Source organism: Sorex fumeus, unplaced genomic scaffold (assembly GCF_029834395.1).
Source record: "Sorex fumeus unplaced genomic scaffold, SorFum_2.1 ptg000041l, whole genome shotgun sequence".
NCBI lineage: Eukaryota > Metazoa > Chordata > Mammalia > Eulipotyphla > Soricidae > Sorex > Sorex fumeus.
In genome coordinates, this window is record NW_026606098.1 from 428,308 (window position 1) to 453,073 (window position 24,766).

General features: G+C 42.9%; 1 protein-coding gene across 1 annotated transcript in view; it reads left to right on the forward strand.

Moving 5' to 3' along the window:
- Positions 1–1,575: 1,575 nt before the first annotated feature.
- Positions 1,576–24,766, forward strand: part of TBC1D23 (TBC1 domain family member 23) — an 81,155-nt gene continuing 57,964 nt past the window's right edge. The window contains exon 1 of the mRNA XM_056119305.1: positions 1,576–1,740. Within this exon, the coding sequence (XP_055975280.1) occupies positions 1,688–1,740 (53 nt within the window). The 5' untranslated portion in view covers positions 1,576–1,687. The remainder of the gene's footprint in view (positions 1,741–24,766) is intronic.

Genomic DNA, 24,766 nt, shown 5'->3' on the forward strand with positions numbered 1-24,766 from the left:
GTGATCCCTTCTCTATTCCAGCTGCCTTCTCCCCTTTGCTCATGAGGCAGGCTTCCAGCTATGGAGCAATCTATCTGTCCCGTGTATCTACTGTCCTTAGGTGTCAGCCTCATGTTATGTTGTTTTATACTCCACAAATGAGTCCTGCTGCCTTCTTACAGTGTATTCCATATGCCTGTTTCTGGCCTCCTGTAAATCCTTTTCCCAACCATCCTGCTCCCAAACCAGCAAAGACCACCGGGATCGAATCTGCCTCCTATGTGCAAATAAAGTGCAAGCTAGCTGTAGGAGCCTTCTTTCCAGACCAGAAGTTCTAGAACTCTAACTTAGGACTAAACCTTCCAGTTCGTTAGGAAGACACAGTTATTAAAACATGACGCTGGAACATACTTCCTTTACTTTTGTGAAAAGTAGCAGACCGAAAGCCATTTCAAAATAGGACCAAAGAAAGCCACCCCAGAAAGAACTGCTTTACTGTCCTCTTTAAATGGAATCTGACCCTGGACTCTGCCACACTGCCAACATTCCAAGAAGTCAAGAAGAAGGGTTATATCCTGTTTGGAAGAACCAATAAACATGAACTTTCACCTTCTACTTTGTGATCCCTCCACCTGATCATTTTAAATGACTATGTGCCTCTCTCATGTGACCATGACCACATCTTTCCTTCTCCTTCCCTAAGAACCTTACACCCACTCCATCCTTCAACACACACACACACACACACACACACACACACACACACACACTTGAGCCCCTCCTGGGGACTGGTTCGTGCCTAAATCTGTATTTAAATTGTAATTCTTTGCTCTTCCCAAATAAATGCATCTTGGCTTGCTTACACTTCTCTTACTGAAGGCTGACACTCCCTCCCACCCGCCTTGTCCCATTTAAAAAAAATTTTTTTATTAGTGAAACACCATGAGGTACAGTTGTAGACTTACAAAGTTTTGTGCTTGGGTTTCAATTATACTATAATCAAATACCCATCCATCCACCAGTGCCCATTTTTTTAAGTCTTCAGGCTCAAAATATTTTTCCTCCACTTCTACTTTTTGAGGATGCCCTCCAAGGGGGGGGGGCACGCCCTTTTCCTTACATCCCACTCTTTTCCGTCAACTCTATTGTCGCTGAAGGAAATGACTTAAGTGTGGTTATCTCGTCACACCGCCTTCCCGGGGCAACTTCCATCTCCCCTTCCTCTTTCCACGAGTTACCCCTCTCCATCCTGCCGGCTAAATTTGAAGCCAAGCTGGAAGGGAAGAAGCGATGAGTCGTTTCCCCCCGCCTCCCCCACTCCCGCCCCGCCCCTAAGAAAAGCGACGCTGGAGACCCAGGAGCCTCCCCGGGGTCCGCGTGCCCGCACCAGGCCCCGCCCCCTGCCGGGCTCCGCCCCCGCCCGGCCCGCGGCATGCTGGGACATGTAGTCTTTGACATAGGGCGGAGGAGGGCGGGGAAACCCAAGCGCTTTCCACTCAGTCTCCTCCCCGAAACTGCCTTGTCCACCTGGGGTCGTCGTGGTGACGCCGCCGTCCTCCCCAGCGCCTGCCTCCCCCCCTTCCTTCCTTCCTTCCTTCCTTCCTTCCCGAAGAACCGTCCGGGCCGGCCGAGGATCTTTTTACGACACTGGCTCTGCCCGTGGGTCTCGGCGCCACTTTTCGGCAAAGTGACGTGGACGTCAACAGCAATGGCGGAAGGAGAGGAGATTCTGCCACTGCCAAGCCCGAGCGACGACGGCTGGTGAGTGAGAGAGCCCGGGCGGATTCTCGCTCCCGGGACTCGGCCCCGTCCTCAGCCCACCGCCGGCTCCCCGGGGCCCACGCCAGGCGCCGGCGGGGGGCGCGAGGGCCGGTCGGCGAAGGTGGCCGGCAGCCCTGCTCCGCCCCCTCTGGCTGGCCAGGTCCCCTCCGAGCGCACGGGGTGGGGGGCTCAGGCGGGACGCGAAGGGACCTGGGGCGTCTGTCCAGCTGCTGGGCCACGGTTGGATGTTATTTATCCCCCACCCCCAACCCCTGCTTCTCCGGGCATTCGAAATCTGCCGGAGAGGGTTGGCTTCGGGGCTGGCGTGGGTCGGCGTCCCCGGACCGGAGAGTTCAAGTCGGCCGGGGAGGAAGTTTGGAGGATGCAATGTCCCTCGCTCTGCAGTTCGGACCCTCGGGCGTGGGAAAAGACCCCTGGGAAATGATCGCGGCCACCTCGGCTGGAGGGTTCTGGAGCTGACACACCCGCCCAGGCGTAGTGAAATGTTTCGTCCAAGTTTTTTTTTTTTTTAAATATATATACACACTTCATTTGGCTCTCCCCACAGTTTGCACCAGTTGTCACTCTCCCCCGCCCCCCAAGTCTTGCCTCTTTTCCTCCTCGGCTCCGCCTCCGCAGTTCGGTGGTCCCAGCTTCGGGTTTGTTGTTGTTTTGCGAGAGGTGCGGGGGATGGAATCCAGCCGGGTCTCCCTACTCTCGTACTCCCCCGCAAGTACGAGGCTGGCGCCCTGCAGCTGCTGACTGAGCCTCGCCCCCAGCCCCGGAGTTCCTGGGTTTTGGAATGCGGTGGTGAATGGCATTTGCTCTTGGGGCTCCCAAACCTATTTTGCGTGCTTTCCCGATTCATAATCCAGGCTGTGGGGAGGAACGCTAATAAAATTATTGGTGGGTGTCAGTAAACCCTGATGCCTGCATCTTTGGGAAACGCTTATGCTTTTGAAATGGTTTGATATCCGCACTGCACATATGGGGACAGCTTCATAAGAAAAATTATAAAAAAGAGGAACTTTTGGATGGGGTTGCTGGCGACAGAATCCAAGGCCTCTTCCACATGCAAGGCATGCCAGAGGAAACAAACTTTTAGCGGCTTGTCCAGGAACGAGTAAATCTAAAACTACTAGTGCATCCTGACCAGGTGTAGTAAGTAGTTTCAGATTTACTTGTTCCACGCGTTGTACGCCTGCAACTCCTTGGCACTGGCTAAAAGTAACACAGGCATTAGTAGATGTGAACTTTAGTCTCTAAGGAGAAAAATGAAAACGAAGAATTGTGAATATAGTCATCGGGAAATTAAACTCACAGGCTAAATAACGTCACCCTAGTGCACTTTAAGGTGTAGAAGGAAAACTTCTGGTGACCTAGTTTGTTTCTGTCCTCAGTTCCATTATATGGCACAACTGTGACAGGTATATTTCTTAAGAAGATAAGATTGGTCCAGTTCTTTATGAGTGTGAATAAGAGAGGAGAATTGCGGGACAAGGCAGAAACGATTTATTTCCACTTGCAGTTATTGGGGGAAGCTCTTTGGAAGCAGATGTGTTGAAACTAGACTTTGAAGAATGACCGGGAATTGGTCTAGCACTGCCCAGTGCAAGCCATATAAGTTTTCCAGTAATCACCTTAAATACTAAAAAGAAAGGGGTGAAATTAACCTTGTTTAGTTCTACTTCATCAGTCTAAAATAATATGTAATCATTGTTTATTTTTTAAAAAAAAGGAAAAATGCTAGATAATTTTACATTTTTTTTTCTTTTTGGGTCACACCCGGCAATGCTCAGGGATTACTCCTTGCTGTGCACTCAGAAATTACACCTTGTGGTGCTCACGAGACCATATGGGATGCTGGGAATCAAACCCGGGTCGACCACGTGCAAGGCAAACGCCCTACCCGTTGTGCTGTTGCTCCAGCCCCCTTACATCATTTTTTTTTTCCTACCAAGTCTTCACAGTTCCCATTTCCCCTCCATCTCAGGGTGAGCTAGTGATATATATCAAAAGTCAGTCACACGTGGCCAATGACCAGCATGTTGGATGGGGTGGTTAGCCTCTTAATGGAAGAAGCCTGCAAATAGAAGACCAATGATTTGTCTGGAGAATAATGCCTAGAATTCATGCAGTTTGTTTTCGGTGAATTGTTGGATCATAAATTGCCTGTAATCAGCTGAATAAAGGGGGGGGGGGATGTTTCTGGATCTAAGGAGTCTTTGAGATGTTCTTAGGTGCGAATTGTGAACTGTCTGGTACACACGGGCAAAAAAACGGAAAGAATAGTTGCTGGATGGACTGAGGGGATGGTCTGGAAGGCAGGAGGGCATGCTTGGCATGGGGGAGCCCCAGGTTTGATGCCCCTAACTACGTAGTTCTCTGAGCACTCCAGGAGTAACCCCACCCCCACCCCTTTTTAGCATTTTCCCTAAAACTACATTGCTAGATGTAGCATATTCTCTTCTAGGGTTGCATTGCTAGAGGCAGCATGCTCTCTTCTAGGGTTGCTGTATTTTGCTATGCCTTGGCTTTCCATTGATATCTCTGTACTTTCATGAACTCAAGAACTCTCAGGTGTTCTGTCATTTGTGCTCTCCCTTCATTCTCTCTAACCTTTCTCCCTGTTGTCGGGTTCCCTGGAAGTGAGTTTGAATAGAGACTAGAAAGACATTCACTATTGGGAACGTGGGTTAGTTAAGCCTCTGCTCTTAGATCTTCTTGGTGAAAGGGATGTTATAAAATGGAGGAGGCTTTACTTTTTTTTTTTTTTAATAAAAATGCTGTTACATTTTAATTTTAGCTTTTCCAGATGGGAGACTGTCTTGTGATACATGTCTCACAATACTCAGTGTTAGTGACTTAGGGTTATTCAGTTTTCAGTTATATATGTGTTTAAAACTAGACTCCTGGGCCGGAGCTATAGTACAGCAGGTAGGGTGTTTGCCTTGCACGTGGCCGACCTGAGTTTAATCCCCGGCATTCCATATGGTCCCCCAAGCACTGCCAGGAATAATTCCTGAGCGCAGAGTCAGTAGTAACCCCTGAGCATCACTGGGTGTGACCCCCAAAGCAAAAATATAATAAATAAATAAAACTAGGCTCCTGGTCCTCTAGGAATTTGTTGTCTAGTTAGTGGAGGCAAACTTATGAGCATTGGTTACTGTTCAATTTTTGGTGCTATGGTGAGACCTTATGCTTATCTAAACTGATACAGGGTAAATTTGGTGCTATGAAAAGGTTCTACACAACTGTCACTTTTTGTAATTTTATCCCCTTATTTCTCATATTCTGTCAGTGGTATCTTCCAGGTTATCCTTAATCTGTGAAAAGAGGGGTTGAACTTGTAAAATTCAGGGTGGGACCTGAAGATCTTAAAAGTAGCTGTGACTTTTACTTACTGATTTTCAGTTATGTGCTTCATCAGTGCTTCCAAATTTCTAATTATATGTTGGGATTAAGGGTTTTGTTAAAATGAAAACTCTCATTGAGTAGATTTAGAATCTGAGATTCAGTTTCTGACAACTAGGTTAGTCCTTCTGATTCATGGGTCACCCTTTAGCAGTGTTATAGATCCTAGCATTTTAAAGTAACAATGATTTTTTTCAAATTAATTTTTATGATTTTATTATTAACAAATGTTCATACACTCACTTTATGTACCTGTATCCCCAGAGTCAACTGAAAACTGTACAGGTCAAAGAGTGTCTAGCATGGAAGAAGTTTAAGTATCCTTGCTCTAGATGATATATATATATATACATATATATATATATATCAGAATGAGCTGGCCAGAGGAATTTACTCCTCAGTAGTTTATATTGTATGTTATACTGAATCACCTTAGACTACAGTATCTGGTTGAGTGATTTATCATTGCTCTTTAGATAGTGAACTTCTCAAGGGCAGTGACTAATAGTGGGCGGCTGTTATGGTCCAAATGTATGAATACATACTTTTGTAAAATCATGTGTGATAAAATACCAAGCTGTCATTTCATGTAAAGATTCTGACTTCTCTGTTTTTGTTGGTTGCGTAATTGTCTGCTCGTGTAAGACTCACCTTTTATGGAAAGTCAAGGTTATCAGAAACTGTCTCAGCTCTTGAGCTTCTGAAACTGCAGCCATGTCAATTCTAGTGGTATGGATAAATTCACATAAAAGTATGTTGGTTATGCTTTTATTTGTTCTTGTGGCTGCTTAGTATTCTTCTCTCTGTCTTTCTCTCTGTGTGTGTAACAGAGAGAGAGAGAGAGAGAAGAGAGAGAAAGAGAGAGAGAGAGAGAGATCTTTATCACCACAACTTCTTTTATCCATCAATGGACATTTGGATTGTTTCCATTGTACTAAGTGCTTCAGTGAACATAGCTGAATTAATGGTTTTGTGTTTTGAGGATAGATGACAAAAAGTAGGGCTTGGATATAGCTTGAGGGTATCATGTTGAGCAAAGTAAACTAAAAGGAGAAGGACAACGAGAAGGACAAATGACCTCACCCATCTAAGGTATCTAGAGAAACCAAACAAGGTTTTACCAATTTACCAACCTACCAACACATTACCAGTTGACACATGCCCTTGACCCAGGATTACAGCATTGAGAATATCAAATGTGGGGGGCGGGAAAAGGGGGTGGACGGGGAGAGGAATGAGAAGGTGGATTGAAAGTAACACAGGGAGATTGGTGGGGAGGGTCTTGTGTACTTTCGTGATGGTGAGATAAGGGTATACACCAAAACCATAGTTGTCAACACTATTGTAAACACATGGCCTAAACTATAGTAATTTTTTAAAAAAAGAAAACAACCCATGAAGGTCCTGGGTACTTGGGTGGTGACCAGTAACTGTACATCAAAACATAAAATGCATTAGCACTATTGTAAACATCATCTAAATTATAATAAAAAGAGTTTTAAAAATTAAAGAAAAATGTTTCACTTATGGGAACAGAGCATTAGCTCAACAGACTAGAGTGCATTCTTTGCATTCAGGAGGCTCAGGTTCAATCCCTGCTCCCTCATGGTACCTTGAGACTCACAGAATGTGACCAAAAAGAACAAAAAATTTTATTGTTAGTTTGAAATAATTTAAACTTAATTGGAAATAAATCTATAAATCTTAGATACAAGTTTTTAAAATCCATCCCAGTTCAAGTATTGCAGTTCAGAGATCAGTTCCTCTCAGTGTCGAGAAACCAACCTTGGCTTGACAAGTAATCTCATTTCCTGATTTTTTTTTCGTCTGAAATAATTCCTAAAAATCTAAAGTCAGGATTTAAAAACTTCTTTTAGTTGTGCAACAACTGCTGTTATTCTGGATTTGTTTAGTTAAAAAAATTCATTCACTCTTAACTTCATTTTTATTAAAAAAAAAATTTGTCGAGGGTGGGGGACACCCACCTGGGGATCAAACTGGGGTTAGCCAGGCACAAGGCAAATACCTTAACCCCTCTGTAACATTTTCCAACTTTATGGGAAAATATCTTTTCCCATCATGTTGACGTTAAATTTATGATTTATCTTATTGCTAAGTTTTCTTAACTTATTGCTAGAACACATGTCTCACCTGTGTGAAAGTGGGAGAGTCTCTGGGCTCTACCCTAGCTCTGCAGTGAGAAGGGAGGGGGACAGTGAAAAAGAGAGAGACTTAAAGCTGTTCAGGTATCAGTTATATAAAACAGCATCTGTTGAATTTTGAGACGTGAGTAGGAATTTTTTGAGGATTGGAACTGGAGAGATAGTACAGCGGGTAGAGCGCTTGTCTTGCACATGTCTGTCCTGGGTTGGATCCCCAGCACCACATAGTACTGCCAGGAGTGATCCCTAAGGTCAGAGCCCCCCGCCCCCCCCCCCCCCCCAAAAAAAAAACCCTGGCCCAACAAACATTCTTTTTCAAGTTTTGGGCGGTTTATAAATTGTACTTTTAGTGCTTCCTGTTTCATATGTATTGAAGTTTGAGAAAAGATGAAAATGCTACTTAAGTGATTGTAGGGGCCAGAGATATATTGTAGAGGGTAGGGCACTTGCCTCGCACACAGCTGACCTGGTTCCATCCCCAGCACTCCCTACGGTCCCTTGAGCACTGCCAGAAGTGATCCCTGAAGACTGAGCCAGGAATAAGTCCTGAGCACCACCAGGTGTGGCCCAGCACCGTTCCCTGCCCTTTCTCCCCAAAAACCAACAGCAAAAACAAACCAAAAGAAGGGATTGTAATTTTGGAGTCTACTAAAGTAGAATCAATAAAGAGGGGGTAATGGGAAGCTGGAAAGATAGCCCAGCAGGCTGGAACACAGTGTGTAGGCCCTGGCACTAGTAAGACCCAAGCAGCACTAGTATGATCCCCAGAGCAACAACAAAAATCTAAATAAAAGAGAAGGGAACCTGTTGTTTAAGAATAATATTAACAACTTAAAATTCAGGATAGGGTAGATAGAGATGCAGAGAAAAATGGACCTGATTGCTTTGAATTAGATTTTTGTTTGTTTTTCTTCCAGGTAGGGCTGGAGCAATAGCACAGCGGTAGGGCGTTTGCCTTGCACGCAGCCAACATGGCCGACCCGAGTTCGATTCCTCCGCCCCTCTCGGAGAGCCTGGCAAGCTACCGAGAGTATCTCGCCCCCACGGCAGAGCCTGGCAAGCTCCCCGTGATGTATTCGATATGCCAAACACAGTAACAACAAAGTCTCCAATGGATATGTTACTGGGCCCGCTCGAGCAAATCGATGAACAACGGGAGGATAGTTTCTTCCAGGTCTCCCAAGCCATACCTGGGGAGCTTAGGGACTGTTCTCAGTGATAATACTGCTTGATTTTGTAGCCACAGTGAGAGGGCAGTCAGAAAAAATTAAAATGACTTATTTTGGCTGGAGAGCTAGCACAGCGGGTGAGGCATTTGTCTTGCATGCGGCTGACCCAGGTTTGATTCCTTCGTCCCTTGCAGAGGGCCCGGTAAGCTACTGAGACTATCCCGCCTGCACAGCAGAGCCTGGCAAGCTCCTTGTGGTGTATTCGATGTGCCAAAAACAGTAACAATAAGTCTCACAGTGGAAATGTTACTGGTGCCCACTCGAGCAAATTGATGAACAACAGGAGGACAGTGCTACAATGCAGTGCTATTTTGTTTACATCAATGTTTTTATTGTAATTCAAATTTTATCATTTTTAGAGGTAATTCAACACAATCTAGGATTTTTTTAATGTTTTAATATCCATGGGTTAACAATAATTGGTTTTCGTAGGGCTGGAGTGAAAGTAGAGTGGGTAGGGTGCTTGCCCTGCACACAGATGACCCATGTTCAATTCTTGGCACTCCCATGTGTCCCCCAAGCCCACCAGGAGTGATCCCTGAGCATGGAGTCAGGAGTAAGCCTAATCACCAATAGATGTGACCCCCAAACAAACAAAAAGCCAAACAGTAAAAAGAATTCTCGGTTTTTGCATGCTAAAAAAGGTCAGTTATTAATTAATTATTATTTATTTGTTTGGTACTCATTGTAGAGAGTACAAATGCATTCCCTATTTCAGTAGTCAGGCAGATCGGTAACTTTGATGCACCCAGTTGCATGTACTGCAATACATAGTGAGTTCCATAGCAGCTGCCTGCATGACAGAATTGATAGAATACACCCAGCAAATGACTGCTGCTGCTTGTGCTGATACAGCTTCTCTTTGGTATAAATTAAAGGCAGCATCCTTCCTCATATATCTGAAAGAAAATAGTGTTAGCAAAGCATTCACACATTCAACAAACATTAACTAAATTCTAGTTATATTCAAGCCAGCAGACCTCAGTTACCTCCACTACCTCCACTACCCAGCTTCCCCCACGCTTGAGGATGCTTTCTGGACCGCGCGGCTGCTTTGCGGCCCACATAATAAAACACTTAATACAAGATTACTGCACCATATTTGATGGGGTTCAAATATGGTTTGAACCATGGGAACACCAGCAAGGATTATTAGAGGCCACCCTAAAAGCCTCTATCCCTCTCAAGAGAGCCTGGCAAGCTACCGAGAGTGTCCTGCCTGCACAGCAGAGCCTGGCAAGCTATCCATGGCGTATTCGATATGCCAAAACCACTAAATACAATGGGTCTCATTCCCCTGACCCTGAAGGAGCCACCAATACGGCAGCGTTGAGAAGGATGAGGAAGGAGAGGCTGATAAAATCTCAGGGACAAACTAGGCTGCCAAAACGAAGGACAAAAATGACTGTCTGTACTTTCAATGCCAGTGCACATACGCAGGCATCGGATGCATCCATTGAGGACCTGATGGTGCAAGCACGAAAGATAAAGTACGACATCATTGGTCTGACTGAGACTAAAAGGCATCAATCACATCACACTGTTTTCGACACTGGAAAAGAACTGTTCCTTGGAACATGAGACAAAAGAGGCATTGGTGGTGTCGGCGCTCTTGTCAATATAGATTTGGCCATAAACATTGATTCATTAGAATGCCTAAGAACCCAAATCGGGCTATTACACTTAAATAGATGTGGCTCACTGCCGGCAGTTTCTATCTTTGTTGTCTACGCACCAATATCCAATTATGATGAAGGAGAAATTGAGAAGTTCTACATGGAGCTGGAGAAGTTCTATAAAGACCACACCTTCTACAAGATCATTGTCGGTGATTTTAATGCCAAGATAGGACTGGAAGATCCTTTTCTAAACCCAGCTTGCTCGCATGATTCTCCTTTGAAAAGGATTCAGCACGATCTACCATATCCACATGATAACCAAGCTCATTAAGGTTTCTTGGGAGTTCAAGATGCCGTTCTGTCTAACGTTCATTGATTTAAAGAAGGCCTTTGATTCTGTTGAGACTGAAGCGGTCATTGAAGACCTAGCCAAACAGGGCATTCAAACTCAATACATCAGGATCCTCCGTGAGCTGTATTGCGGATTCACTACGAGGATCTCACCATTCTACAGGGAGGTGATCATTGACGGTGATACCATTTCATCAAATCTCCTTAGTGCTACCCTTGAGAACATCATGCGATGACTGGAATGGGAAGGAATGGGAGTGAAGATAGATGGTCGGCAACTACACCACCTCTGCTTTGCTGATGACATCATTCTAATAACACGAAACATCAGCCAAGCGGCACAAATGCTGGCTGACTTCAACCATGAGTGTGGAAAGGTCAGACTACAGCTGAATCTCACGAGGACAATGTTTATGAGAAACCGTCTCGTTCCTGATGTTCCATTCACTCTCAACGGGACAAACATCTCCGAATGCAACAGTTACGTGTACCTAGGTCGAGAAGTCAACATGACGAATGACCTGGCACCTGAGTTACACAGTAGGAAGAGAGCAGCTTGGAATGCCTTCAAGAGCATCAAAGAAATGGCTTAGAGGACAAAGAATCTCTGGCTCTGGGCACTTCTCTTCGATTCCACTGTTCTTCCTGCATTAACATATGCCTCAGAGACCTGGGCCGTATGAAAACAGGATGAGAATGCTATTCGGGTCTCCCAAAGAGAAATTGAAAGAGCTATGCTTGGAGTATCACACTTCACTCAAATGAGAGAAAGAATCCGGAGTTCCAACCTCCGTCAACTATCAAGAATCAGGGACGCTGTCTCATTTGCCAACGTGTCAAAAATCAGATGGGCTGGACACGTAATGAGATTTAGAGATGACCGCTGGACTAGAGCCATTACTGACTGGATTCCCCAGGACGCCAAAAGATCGCATGGCTGCCCACCTATGAGATGGTCAGACTTCTTCTCAAGACCCTGACCAATCGGTTTGAAGCTGTTCGTGTTCCTAGAACAAGCAGAAGGCATTGGGCTACACTAGCATGAGACAGGGATGAATGGAGACATTGCTGGCACCCACTCGAGCAGATCGATGAGTAACAGGATGTCAAGTGATCAAGTGATTCAAGCTGCAATATAATATTTTAGAAAAAAATTGAACCAGATTTAAAACCAAAACTGCATAGTTCTGTCTTGACTGGGCACCTCACTCTTGTCCTCATTTTAATCCTACCAGGAATATGTGAAACTGCCTTCTCAAATTATGTAAAAATGGGTGTTTGGGAAATTACACACTGAAGCTGATTAGAATAGCATTAATGAAGAGGAAATGTGCTTCAAGTGATTTATTTAGGTGTAGAGAATTACAAATGGAAAACAAATTGGTCCCTTATGTGAGGCTCATTAGATCAAATTGTTTCTTGTGGGAATGCAGTAGGATTAAGCTAAGGTCCAATTAAAGGAAAACCTATTTCCTAAAATGTCATGCATATTGTTCTTAGGGTTCTGTCCTTTGACCCACTGAGAAAATGGCAACTAAATCTTCCTTTTTCTTTCTTCTTTTTTGGGGTGACAGAAAGGGCACACCCTATGATGTTCAAGGGTTTTACCTGGCCCTGTGCTCAAGAATCACTCTTGGTGTTGCTCCAGGGACTCTTTGGAGTGCAAGGAATCAAACCTTTGTCAGTTGTGTGCAAGGCGAAAGCCCTATCCTCTGTGGTATCTCCAGCCCCAAGTCTTCCTTTTTCTTGAAGGTGAAAGGGTTTTGTTGTTGTTGTTTATGTGTTTTTCAAGTAAGCTAACATATCATTTAATAGTTGACTGGAAATGCTGTAGTGTGTGCTTTTCTCATTTTAAATTTTAAAGTAGTTGTTACATAAATTTAATTGCTGTGGTGATGTTTAATTTCGTTAAGAAGACATGATGATAATAATAGGTATTTGCATACAACTTGATTCTTTTGTTTGTTTTGGGGCACACCTGGCAGTACTCAGGACTTACTCCTGGCTGTGCACTCAGAAATCATACCTGGCGGGGCTCGTAGGACTGTAAGTGCTGTTAGAGATCCAAGTTGGGTCTGGTGTGCTGCCCCCAAGGCCAGTGCCCTACCTGCTGTACTTTTTTTTTCTTTTTTTTTATTTTCTTTTGGGTCACACTCAGCGGTACACAGAGGTTACTCCTGGCAATGTTCGGGTCCATATGGGATGCTGGGATTCCAACCCGGGTCGGCCGCATGCAAGGCAAACGCCCTACCCGCTGTGCTATCGCTCCAGCGCCTGTACTACCTCTTTCACCTGAAGCTTCATCTCTTTTTTTCCCCAAGCTTCTCTTTTATATAATGCTTATATATACTATTTTATTTATTTGACTCTTTAAAAGAACTATGAGGAAGGGAAAATAAGAATTATTTTCATGATCTTTATAGATATTAGAAGCTTGGGTGTGGTCAGGTGAGAAACCCAATTAATGGAAAATTTGTGAATTCACACTTCTTTTTTGCCCTGCGCTCTTCCTAAAATTGATTGTATTATGTATTCAGATGACAGACATCTCAAGAGAGCCCAATTAAAAGTAAGTTAATTCTGTATTCAGTCAGCCATGTGTTTGGAAGGACGATATTTTAAAAATATGCATTGTTGAACAAAGGTGTTTGTTATCTGTGGTGCCTGTAAGGGCTTTAAGGAAATGTAGCGTGTTGTTTGCTTGTTCGTTGGGCCACACCCAGCAGTGCTAAGGGCTCCACCCTCAGGGATCATGCCTGGTGGGCTCAAGGACCATATGGGGTGCTAGGGACTGAGCCCAGACTGGCTGTGCGCATGGCAAACACCCTACCTGCTGTACTATCCCTTATTTATTGCTCCTATGCTAGCCCCCTGTTTGATTTTTGAGCCATGATGGGCAGTGTTCAGGGCTTACCCCGGGTTTGCACTCAGGGGTCACTTCTCAGCAGTGCTTATACCTGGGATGGAACCAGGAGGGGGGCTTGGGCAAGCAAACAAGGGCCCTAACCCTTGTTCTGTGTGTCCTGTCCTATAAGAAAGGGTAAGCTGGGTAAGGCCTTGTCTTTTGATCTACAGGAAGGGGCAATTCATTCTTAATATGATGGGATGGGATATAGAACATTACACAGTAACTTTGTATACTGTTGATTTTCCTAGTTTGTTCTCACATTCCTTACCAGAAATCCTTACATGAATTAGTGTTTGATCTTAAGATACTATGTTTACGTATATCATCTAGACCTGAGCTTCCCACATTTACCTTGGTCCGTTTGGTCCCTTAAAAAAAAAAAAACTCAGTACCCTGCTGGAGATGTATCTTCAAGTTCACTGTGTCACTGTTATCACTGTCATCCCCTTGTTCATTGATTTATTAGAGCGGGTGCCAGTAATGTCTCCATTAGTCCCAGCCCTGAGATTTTAGTAGCCTCTCTTTACTGATCTTTCCCAGTGTATTGGAGGCTCTTTCAGGGTCAGGGTAGCTTGCCAAGCTCTGCCGTGGAGGCAGTATACTCTATTTCTCTATGATTTGTTGCCTACTGTTTGAACCCCATCAGATATCATGTGGTAATTATGTAAAATGGGTTAGGAAGTGTCTTATGATGTGGCCCACGATCCAGGAATAGGTATCTTCAAGTTAACAAGTAGACAATGCCCAGCTGCCCTCCCCCGCCCTCCTGCCCCACCCATTGTTCCCGCAACTTCCCCCGGGGGGGGGGGGGGGCTGTTATACCCCCTTTGAGATATCCTAATATATGCCAGACCCTCTTAAACTTTTCCGCCTAAGAAATGGCCCAGGATAAAGAGCTTTATGAAATAGGCACACAACTCAAGCATTTGCTGAAAACGTGGCAAAGATTAATTTTCAAATGAGTTAAAGATTTTTGTGACACTGCCCCTCCCCCTGCCAGTTTCAGTATGTGCCCCCATTGCTGTCATAAACTCACAACTTAAGCTGGGATTTAGACATAATGTTATGTATTTAAATAAACTTAACATAATAAATTTCACATTAAGTGTTTATCAATATAACTACTAAACTATTCCTATACCTGTATAAAAATAATTTATTTTGATTTATTCACTTAGTCTGAGTACAATATTATTTAATTAGAACATATTAGTTGCAGATTTAATAACTTTTATCATCTCAGTAATTTCTAAATTTTCTGTTGCTTTTATTTATGGATGCTAAAGAAATTGAGGCTGGAGCGAAAGTACAGCAGGTAGAGCGTTTGCCCTGCATGTGACTGACCCAGATTTGATTCCTCAGCACCCTTATGGTCCCCCGAGTACTGCCAGGAGTAATTCCTGAGTTTAGAGCCAAGAGTAAGACCTGAGCATCTTGGGGTGTGGCTCAAGAACCAAAAGAAATAAGAAACATGCTTTTAAAGTGACTCTGGTGTGTTTATTTTTTCCCTTTAAAGAATTTATTTGTTTTGAAGTATGAAAGTGACACATCAAAGGATGTGTTCATCTAAGTATGTAATTGGAATGCCAAAAATTCTTTTTTTTATTATTTAATTTTTATTAGTGACAAACCATGAGGTACAGTTGTAGACTTACAAATTTTTGTGCTTGGGTTTCAATTATACAATGATTAAGTATCCTCCACCAGTGCTCATTTTCCACCACCACGGGTCCCAGTATCCCTCCCATCCCCATCCCCCTCTGTGGCAGGGCATTCCCTTTTGTTCTCTCTCTCCTTTTGGGTGCTGTGGTTTGCAAAAGAGGCATTGAGTGGCAATTATATTTGGTCTAGAGTCTACTTTCAACTTGCTTCTCCCATCCTGGAAGGATCCTCCCAACAGGAATGCCAAAAATTCTTGAGATTTATTTTGTAGGTTTTATCTTGATTTAAACACTGACATGAAAATTAGATTCTCTTTTAGAAAAGGATGTGAATTAATTTTTTATTTTTATTATTATTATTGCTTAAGTAAAAATTTCTGAGATTTTCCTTAATAAAGGATTTGATCTACACGTGCTACGATCAAAGTAACTCTATGAAGATTTAAAACATTTCCATTTGTAGTTAATTCCCATAATTCACAGTATCATTTTTGTAATCACTGTCTTCTTTGCCTATGCAGAATACTGAAATGTTACAACTATCATTTTTGTTTGGCTTGTGAAGTCAAGAGGGCTAGATTTCCACCTGTACTTGGCACGAGATCATGGTTAATCACAAGTTACAGAAAGGATTACATTATTTGATAAAAGGGAAATCACTCCAGACTACTTTCTTGGGTCTTATCCTAATAAAAATAATATTTTTTGAAGCTGGTGAATGGGGTGTTTGTTCCCTTGACATTCAAATTTATGACTTATTAAATTGCTGTGGTATGTGTCTCATTCTAACAAAAAAGACAGATAAGTCCATGATTTCCACGTTATCACTTGTGCTTTCACAGACTTGTAAGCTGTCATAGTCATTTCTCACTGTGCCATCATGTCTTTTGATTTTAGAAGTTACGATAGTTTGAGGCTGGTATTTAAAAGTAAGTAGTGGGGAATGGGCAGAGAGATAGTACAGAGGGTATGATGCTTGCCTTGCTTTTGGAAAATTTGATCCCCGGCACCCCATATGGTACCAGAGCCTGCTGGGAGTGATCTAAGTACAGAGCCAGGAGTAAGGTGTAATCCAAAAACAAAAACGAAAAGACCACAGAAGGTAAGTAGTAGGCTGGAGAAAGAGCTCAACAGATTGAGTAGATGCCACACATACCAGTAGGGGAGACTCAGTCCCCAGCACTGCTGACCCCCTGAGTCCCATCACCAGTGAGCTACAGAACACAGAGCCAGGGTAACCGCTGAGCACTGCCGAAAGTGGCCCCCAAACCAAAATAAATACATAGATAAATAAAGATAGTTTGCAGAATATGGGATAATGTCATTGAACTCTATATCTAATCTACAGGTGTTTTGTAACAAAGTTTCTGTTAGTTTCAGTTTCTGTTAGTTGTCTCACGGTATATTCGAAACCTGAGGCATTTGGGTGTGGACTTCAATTTGTAAACAGCAAGCTAACAATATTGACAGACCAAGTTGAGAATAAGCTTTGATGCTGATGTCTCATAACCTGGACATTATGAAATAATCAGAACTATAGTGATACCAAATAGGTCATGAAACCACAGTGCAGCACGTGCACCTTTCCATTGCTCACAGTGACACAGTTTGCTCCTGCTTACAGCTAGTTAGCTAGACATTCTAGAATTTTAAATAATCAAAGGCATGTGCTTGTGTATTATATATGTGGGTAAACTAATCTATTCATGGTTTAATCATGTTCATAGATATTGACATTCTATAGCAATATGAACAGACTTCATGTTGCATTTAAAGAGAAAACACTAAATTTTGATAGTTAAATTTTAGATCAAAAGGGACTAAAGCTCTACAACCTTAATCCATACTCACTTAGATATTTTATTTATTTATTTATTTATTATTAGTGAATCACGTGAGTACAGTTACAGACTTACAAACTTTCGTGCTTGTGTTTTAGTCATACAATGGTCGAGTACCCATCCCTCCACCAGTGCCCATTTCCCACCACCAATGATCCCAGTAGCCCTCCCACCACCCCCACTCCGTCCCCTCCAGTCCATCTTGCCTCTGTGCAGGGCATTCCCTTTGGCTCTCTCTCTCTCCTTTTGGGTGTTGTGGTTTGCAATAGAGTTATTAAGTGGCCATTATGTTCAGTCTATAGTCTACTTTCAGCCCGCATCACCCATCCCAAGTGGGCCCTCCTAGCACCCTTTACTTGGTGGTCCCTTCTCTATCTGAGCTGCCTTTTCCTCTAGCATGCGAGGCTGGCTTCTAAGCTGTGGAGTAATCCTCCTGGTACTTATTAGATATATATATTTTTTTGGCTTTTTGGGTCACACCCAGCAATGTACAGGGGTTACTCCTGGCTCTGCACTCAGGAATTACTCCTGGCGGTGCTCAGGGGACCATATGGGGATGCTGGGAATTGAACCTGGGTCGGCCGCGTGCAAGGCAAACGCCCTACCCTCTGTGCTAATTGCTCCAGCCCCATCAGATATTTTTAAGTATCAGTACAAATATGCATGTTAGTCTCATCTCTAAGAACCCAATAATTTATATTAAGGTAGTGAGAAAAGATATATAATTATTTTTACTAATACCTTAAATATGTTCAGTGGTTTGAATGTGACTTAGTAACTTTGCTACTACAGTTGTATTAAAATATTTCTGGAATAAATGGGGGGGAAAAAAGGAATAGATTCCAGAAAAAGCCACTCTTATTCAGTGGTTTTATTGTTTTTATTAAGCACTGTGATTTGAGGCTGCAGAGATAATACCCCGGGTAGGGTGTTTGCCTTGCACATGGCTGACCTGGGTTGGATTCCTTGCACCCCAAATGGTTCCCTGAGCCCTGCTGGGAGTGATTCCTGAGCACAGAGCCAGGATTAACCCCTGAGCATTGCCAGGTATGGCCCCTGCAAAAAAAAAAAAAAGAAACCGTGATTTGCAGTTATTCATAGTTGAGTTTTAGACATGGAACGTTCCACCTCCAGACCCATCAGCAGTGTCAACTTCCCTCCACCAGTGTCCCCCGGTTCCCTGCCCTATTGTTCTCCAGCCTGCTTTTTTGACACATTTTTAGGGTTGGTTGTTGTGGTTTGGATCTCCCGCTTTCATTGTTCAGTGGGATTTATATAGAACTTGGGCTAGAGCCTTGGAATCAGCTAGAATGTCATTGTCACTGCCACTGTCCCCCGTTGTTCATCGATTTGCTCCAGTGGGCCCAATAACATCTCCATTGTGACACTTGTTACTGTGTCTGGCATATCAAATGCGCTATAGGTAGCTTGCCAGGTTCTGCCGTGCGGGCAAAATACTCTCGATAGCTTGCCAGGCTCTCTGAGTAGGGCAGAGGAATCGAACCTGGGTCGACCAGGTCGGCCACAAGCAAGGCAAATGCGTTACCCGCTGTGCTATTGCTCCACCTAGAATGTAAGCTACATAAAAGTGTGGACTCAAAACCAAAACGTACGTGTGTGTGTGTGTGTGTGTGTGTGTGTGTGTGTGTGTGTTGGAAGTGGTGGGATGGATGCTGGGAAATGAACTGAGGACCTCACCCATATGAGGCATGTGCTTTTAGCACTGTGCAATGTCCTGGCTCACAAAGTGGAGTTTTTGTTCACGGCTAGGTGTGACTGGTGTGACATGGGTACTCAATGTATGTTTATTGGAGGCGTAAGTGAAAGAATACTTTAGTGTTGGTGAGAGAGGAGAATTACTGGAAACTGAAGGAGTATTTTGAGGGAAGAGTAAATAGGGCTGGAGCAGTAGCACAGCGATAGGGCGTTTGCCTTGGACAGGCCAACCAGTTGACCCTGGTTCGATTCTTCCACCCCTCTCGGAGAGCCCGGCAAGCTACCTGTGATGTATTCGATATGCCAAACACAGTAACAATAAGTCTCACAATGGTGACATTACTGAGCTCGCTCCAGCAAATCGATGAAAAACAGGAGGACAGTGACAGTAAGTAGGCAGATTATGCAAAGAGCTTAAGGACTGGAAAAGATGGCTGAGGACCTGGAGCCCGTTTTGAGTGCTCCTGGATTTGGGTGAGAGAGAAGAGAGTATATGGAGAAAGCTCAAGGCCACTGCTTAAGGGAGCTGAATTGTGAAAGGACGGAGAGGTGGGTTTTTTTTTTAAAAAGGGACTCAATCAGTCACGTATGGGCTCTTTTAAGAAATGTGGAAATGTTTGAGGAAAAAACGATCAGTTCTTTATATTTTTTGATGCTGAAAGGCTCAAATAGTAACAAACTGCTCAGTAAATCCTCAGACAGTAACTTTTATGACATCATTGTAAAATACAATTTTCACAATTTTTCTTTTCCTGAACATTTTTTTGGAGGGGGTATAATTTCATTTGCCTCTTGTCACAAGTAACATAAATGAATTATTTTGTTCATGCTATGGGGTCAAGCTTGGGATGGGGGCGGGTGAGAAATTAGGAACATTGGTGGAGGAAGTTCACACTGGTGGTGTGATTGGCATCGGAACATGGAATAGGCATTGGAACACCGCCATACATTTTGCTGTTGTCTTATTTGCCTAGGGATCTTTGTCACGTGCACCTTAGAATAGTTCAGTGGCTAAGGAATCTTTATGGAAACTGTCTCAAAAGAGAAAGTTGGAAACAACCATATCATGAACCATGTTATGAAGAACTTTGTAAACCACGATATTTAAATAAATTTTTTTAAAAAATTATGGGGCTAAGTAGATAGCTCAGGGGTCAGGCAAGTGCAAGATCCATCCTGGCACCACATACCTACCTTCCCCCGCCCCAACATCTTGCTGGAGGCTTTCACTACTGAGTCTGGTCCTGGGGATCCTTGAGTTCTAGAATTGAAGCAAGTTTGCCAGGAATCATTGGGAGTGGCCCCTGGGTCCTCGAGCGCTGCTTGCGAGACTCCCCTCAAAAATGCTTTCAGTTAGTGATCCTGCATTTAGATTTTCTCTTGTCCTCTTGTTCCCTCCCAGTCCCTCCATACATTTTGCTATTGTCTTATTTGCCTCGGGATCTTTGTCACGTGCACCCCAGAGTAGTTCAGTGGCTGAGGAATCTTTATGGAAACTGTTCCGAGAGAGAAAGTTGGAAAGGACATATGCAGGCAAGCTGTTGGCTTTAAGAGGGCGTGGAAAGGGTCATGAGAGGGATATTCTGGGAGAACAGAGGAGAATCTGTAGGCTGTTTTGATTATGTGGTGCCTGGGACTCAGACCAGGTAACTGGTGAAAATATTGAGTTTGTATTTTTGGGTACCCAAGCTGTTAAGTATATAGAATCTGAAGTCACCTTGTACAGATTAAAATTTTCTCTATGATAGGTTGTCCCTAAGTCTGTGCACTTTTTTAAAAAATTTATTTCTTTTGAATACCCATCCCTCCACCAGTGACCATTTCCCACCACCACGGATACCAGTATCCCTCCCACCCCCCAATCCCCCTATCCCATCCTGCCTCTGTGGCTGGGCATTTCCTTTTGTTCTCTCTCTCATATTGGGTGTTGTGGTTTGCAAAAGAGTTAAGCCTGATTTTCAGGGAGAAACATTGGATGATTTACTTTCCATTGATCACTTTGAATATAAGGAGATGAACATGCACTTTTAATTCTTTGCTGCTTTTACAGTCAAGCTGCCTTGGTAACAGTGAGGAGTCTGTTCCGTTTCCACTCTGGGACTGCTCTCACCCGTAGAAGTAGAGGCAAGGCAAACACTTGTTTGTCAAGTTGAAAGCAAAGGGAGCCAACTTTTATCTAAAAAGTGGAGGGAAAGCACCCTGTTGGGGTTCAAGTGTTTATTTGAGGAAAAGAGGGGAAAAAAAGATGGTCGAGAAACCTGCAGCCCTATATTTCCTCTGTAGAGTGAGGTAATCCCTCATGGTGAAGTGGAGGGGCAGAGAGTCTGAAGAAAGCCGGGAATAGAATATTTTCCGGCAGCACTGACAAAAGATGGTGCTTTTTTGGTAGCATATGAAAGCTGCACTTGTTTCCCCTTTGAAGTCCTGATTGAGCAGGGCTGGAAAGAACAAAGAAAGCAGAATTGGTTTGAGTATGTTAGGAAGATATTTAAAGTTGAGTCATAAAATTGAGGATGGAAAGTTAACCCACCTGAAAGTTCTCCTAACCATCCTGTGCTACTCTACCACTCTGTATTTTTAGCTTCTTCCATCTGGAGCCAGGGGAGGACACAGGGGCCTTCCCAAGTTAATTTTCTTCCCTGCTAAAAAAAAAAAAATAGAGCCAAGTATTTTTACACCTTTTTAACTTCTCATTGTATCATAAATGTAAAAAGTTAGAATACATTTTATTACTATGGGTAGAATTTATTAATCTTTTGTTATTCATTGGGCTGGAGCAATAGCACAGTGGGTAAGGCATTTACCTTGCAAGCGACCAACATGGCTGACCCATGTTCGATTCCTCCACCCCTCTCGGAGAGCCCGGCAAGCTACCGAGAGTATCTCACCCGCATGGCAAAGCCTGGCAAGCTACCTCTGATGTATTTGATATGCCAAACACAATAACCAGTCTCACAATGGAGACGTTACTGTGCCTGCTCGAGCAAATCGATGAACAATGGGAGGACAGTGACAGTTATTCATTATGAGAAAATAAAAATGAATATACTAGATGATAACTCATGCCTCATTGGTTTTTTTTTTTCCATCCTATTACCATGCAGCTACTTAGCATGTTAAGCAAAGATAAATGTTTGAGGTAAGAATAATCACTCTTATCAGTGTGTGGGGCAGGAGCAGTACAGCAGTTATCGCTTGTACAACAGGTAGAGCACTTGCTTTGCATGTGGCCAACCCAAATTCAATCCCCAATATCCCATACGGTCCCCTGAGCACTGCCAGGAGTAATTCCTGAGAGCAGAACCAGGTATAGCCCCTGAGCACCACTGGGTGTGGCCCCAAAACAAAACAAAGTGAAAAAGAATTATCACTTTTTATTTCTTCCCCTTAGAAATGTGTGCTCATTTCAGAGAAAACAATATTAATACCTCCACCTCAAAACAGAACAAACAAAACAAAGACAAATGAAAACTCTATAAGCACACCACTAAAAATGTATTTTTGTTGTTGTTTGTTTTGGAGTCACACCCAGTGGTGCTCAGGGCTTACTCCTGGCTCTGTGCTGAGGAATCACTCCTGGTGGGTTTGGGGGGCCATGTGGGGTGCCAGGGATTGAACCTGGATCAGCCACATGCAGGCAGGCACCTTACCTGCTATTCGATCTTTCCAGTCTCCTAAATAGTTTTTTTTATACCCTTCCAGTGTGTGGGAAAGAGAACCCAGAATGCTTTTTCTTTTAAATATTTATAATTGTGTGCAAATTTTTTAAATAAAAGTTTGTATGCTAATTTTAAAACTACTTTTAAAAATACTACATGTCCTTAATATTTTAATCATCTTTCCATGTCACTGGTTTTCATAGTTCAAAATTATCCATCTGCTGATTTAAATCACTCCCTCATTTTAAGACTGGTACATTATAGTTTTTCATAGTTAATAATAGGCATTGCTTTGAACATGCTGTGAATGAATCAATGAAGAATGAATCATTCTTCATTATTACTTGAAGGGAATAATTGTCAAGATCAGATCCATAAACACAACCGTAAATAATTCAAGCACTATATATGAATATCATGTGCTACAAATACACTCAAGCTGTACTGACACAATGTAAGAAAGTCTCTGTCCCCTCTTCTTTCTCTTGTTCAAGGCACATATTAACTTTTTAATCAATTAATTTTGTTTTAGGGCAACAGCAGCAGTGCTTAGGACTAACTCCTGGTTCTGCACCCACGGCTCACTCCTGGTGGGGTCTGGGTGACCATATGTGTGTGGTCGCAGGTCAGCTGTGTGCATGACATGTGCCTTTCCCACTATGCTCTCTCCAGCCCCAAGTATTGACTTTTGCACGTAGTAATTTTTATTTTTTTTAGTAGTTCAGGTAACATGGCTATAACACTTACGGCTTTGATATGCACAGTCACTGCTCCTCAGGGACACCAAACTGCACAAGACCCTCCACTACTGTCCTTGTGTTACTTCTAGTTAATGGCATAATAGGCATCCCTCCTCAAGCTGATGGTAATCTGAGTTTTGTAATCTGATGCCAAGGGTTGGTCATTCCTTTATTTTGCTTGTATACCACAGATGAGTGTGAATGTCTGGTATTTGTCCTTTTTCCCTCTGACTTACTTTGCTTAACATAATACCCTCCAGTTCTGTCCAAGATGCAGCGGACTGCAAGATTTCGTCCTTATTATAGCTATGTAGTATTCCATTGTGTATGTCATACCATAACTTCTTTATCAATTCATCTGCTGTTGAACATTCAGGTTGTTTCCATATCCTGGGGATTGTACTAAATAATGTTTATTGATTATTTTATAACCCCAGGCATTTTTGTATTCAGATAAGTGGGGAAGATTAATATGAAAAATATATTAAGTATCTAAATAACAAATAACTGAGGAATGAACGATGTGGTATTTATTTTTTCCTAGTGGTACATTTTCTGCAACTTTCAGGAGAGAAGGACTGGGTTTAGAGATCACAGCAGCTGGGCTCAGAGGTTATTCCTAACTGTGCTCAGGAGGACCCCACACATTGCTCAGCAGGGACCAGTATCGTGCTAGAGATTTAAGCCAGGGTCACCTCAAAGACTTACTAGTCTATGAAATTCAGAAGTTTCCAAATTAAATTTATTAGTTCTAGAAGCATTTAGAAATGCCTAGTTTGATAGTACTTAAAAATGTATGCTTCCCCTTAGGTTGCATTATACAAGTGCATTCATGTTCTAGATAGAGGACTCATTTGGTTGAGGAAGAAAAATTTGATTCATTTGCTAACTTGAATATGAACACTAAATTTCTAACAGGTTTACTCACAGTGTCTTGCTGCAGTTCAAAAGTAATGTACGTTACCATGCTTGTATTAGGTGTTGTGGCCACAGAACATCAGGTAAGGGGAAATTCTTTAGGCTTTAGATAGGTTTTGAAAAGATGTCATACATAGAAAATCAGAAATCTGTAGTAGTACTACTCTAACACAGCTTACAGTTTCAGTGTAACTACACTGAAAAGATTTCTGCATCATTCAAATACCAAAGCTTTGGATCTGCTCCTTTCTAAATCCTCTGTGCAAAGTAGACTAAATATAGAGAATCTTTTTTTAAAACAGAGTTTCCAAATTTATTTGACCTACTGTTCTCTTTACAGTAAAACAAAAATCAGTGCCCTCTCAAAGTCTACCTTCTGGAGCAAATAAGCAAAAGCACCCTCCAATTTCACATGGGCTGCTCACTTCACCTGCACCCCCCACCCCATACCCCGTCATCCCAGATTTACCACACCCCACCCATGCCCTACCCAGGATATATTCCAAGGTAGACAAGGTGAAAAGGTACACAAATGGGATACACAGGAAACAAGGTTTGAAGAGGATCATGGTTGAAAAAAGGTTGAGAAACACTGGTTTAGAAGAAGGAAAATCTGCAAGCCATCGAGTTTATGTCTTTTGTTAGGAATGTCATCCTTTTATGATGACTTGACTTCACTGTATTCAGCTCTTTTACCACTTTTGACTACCACATTTGTCCTGTCTGCAGAAGACCTGATGATCAACCTTTGGAACATTTTGTTGAAAACATAGCTTTACCTTTAAAAATTATTGAATTTCTGAGAGGG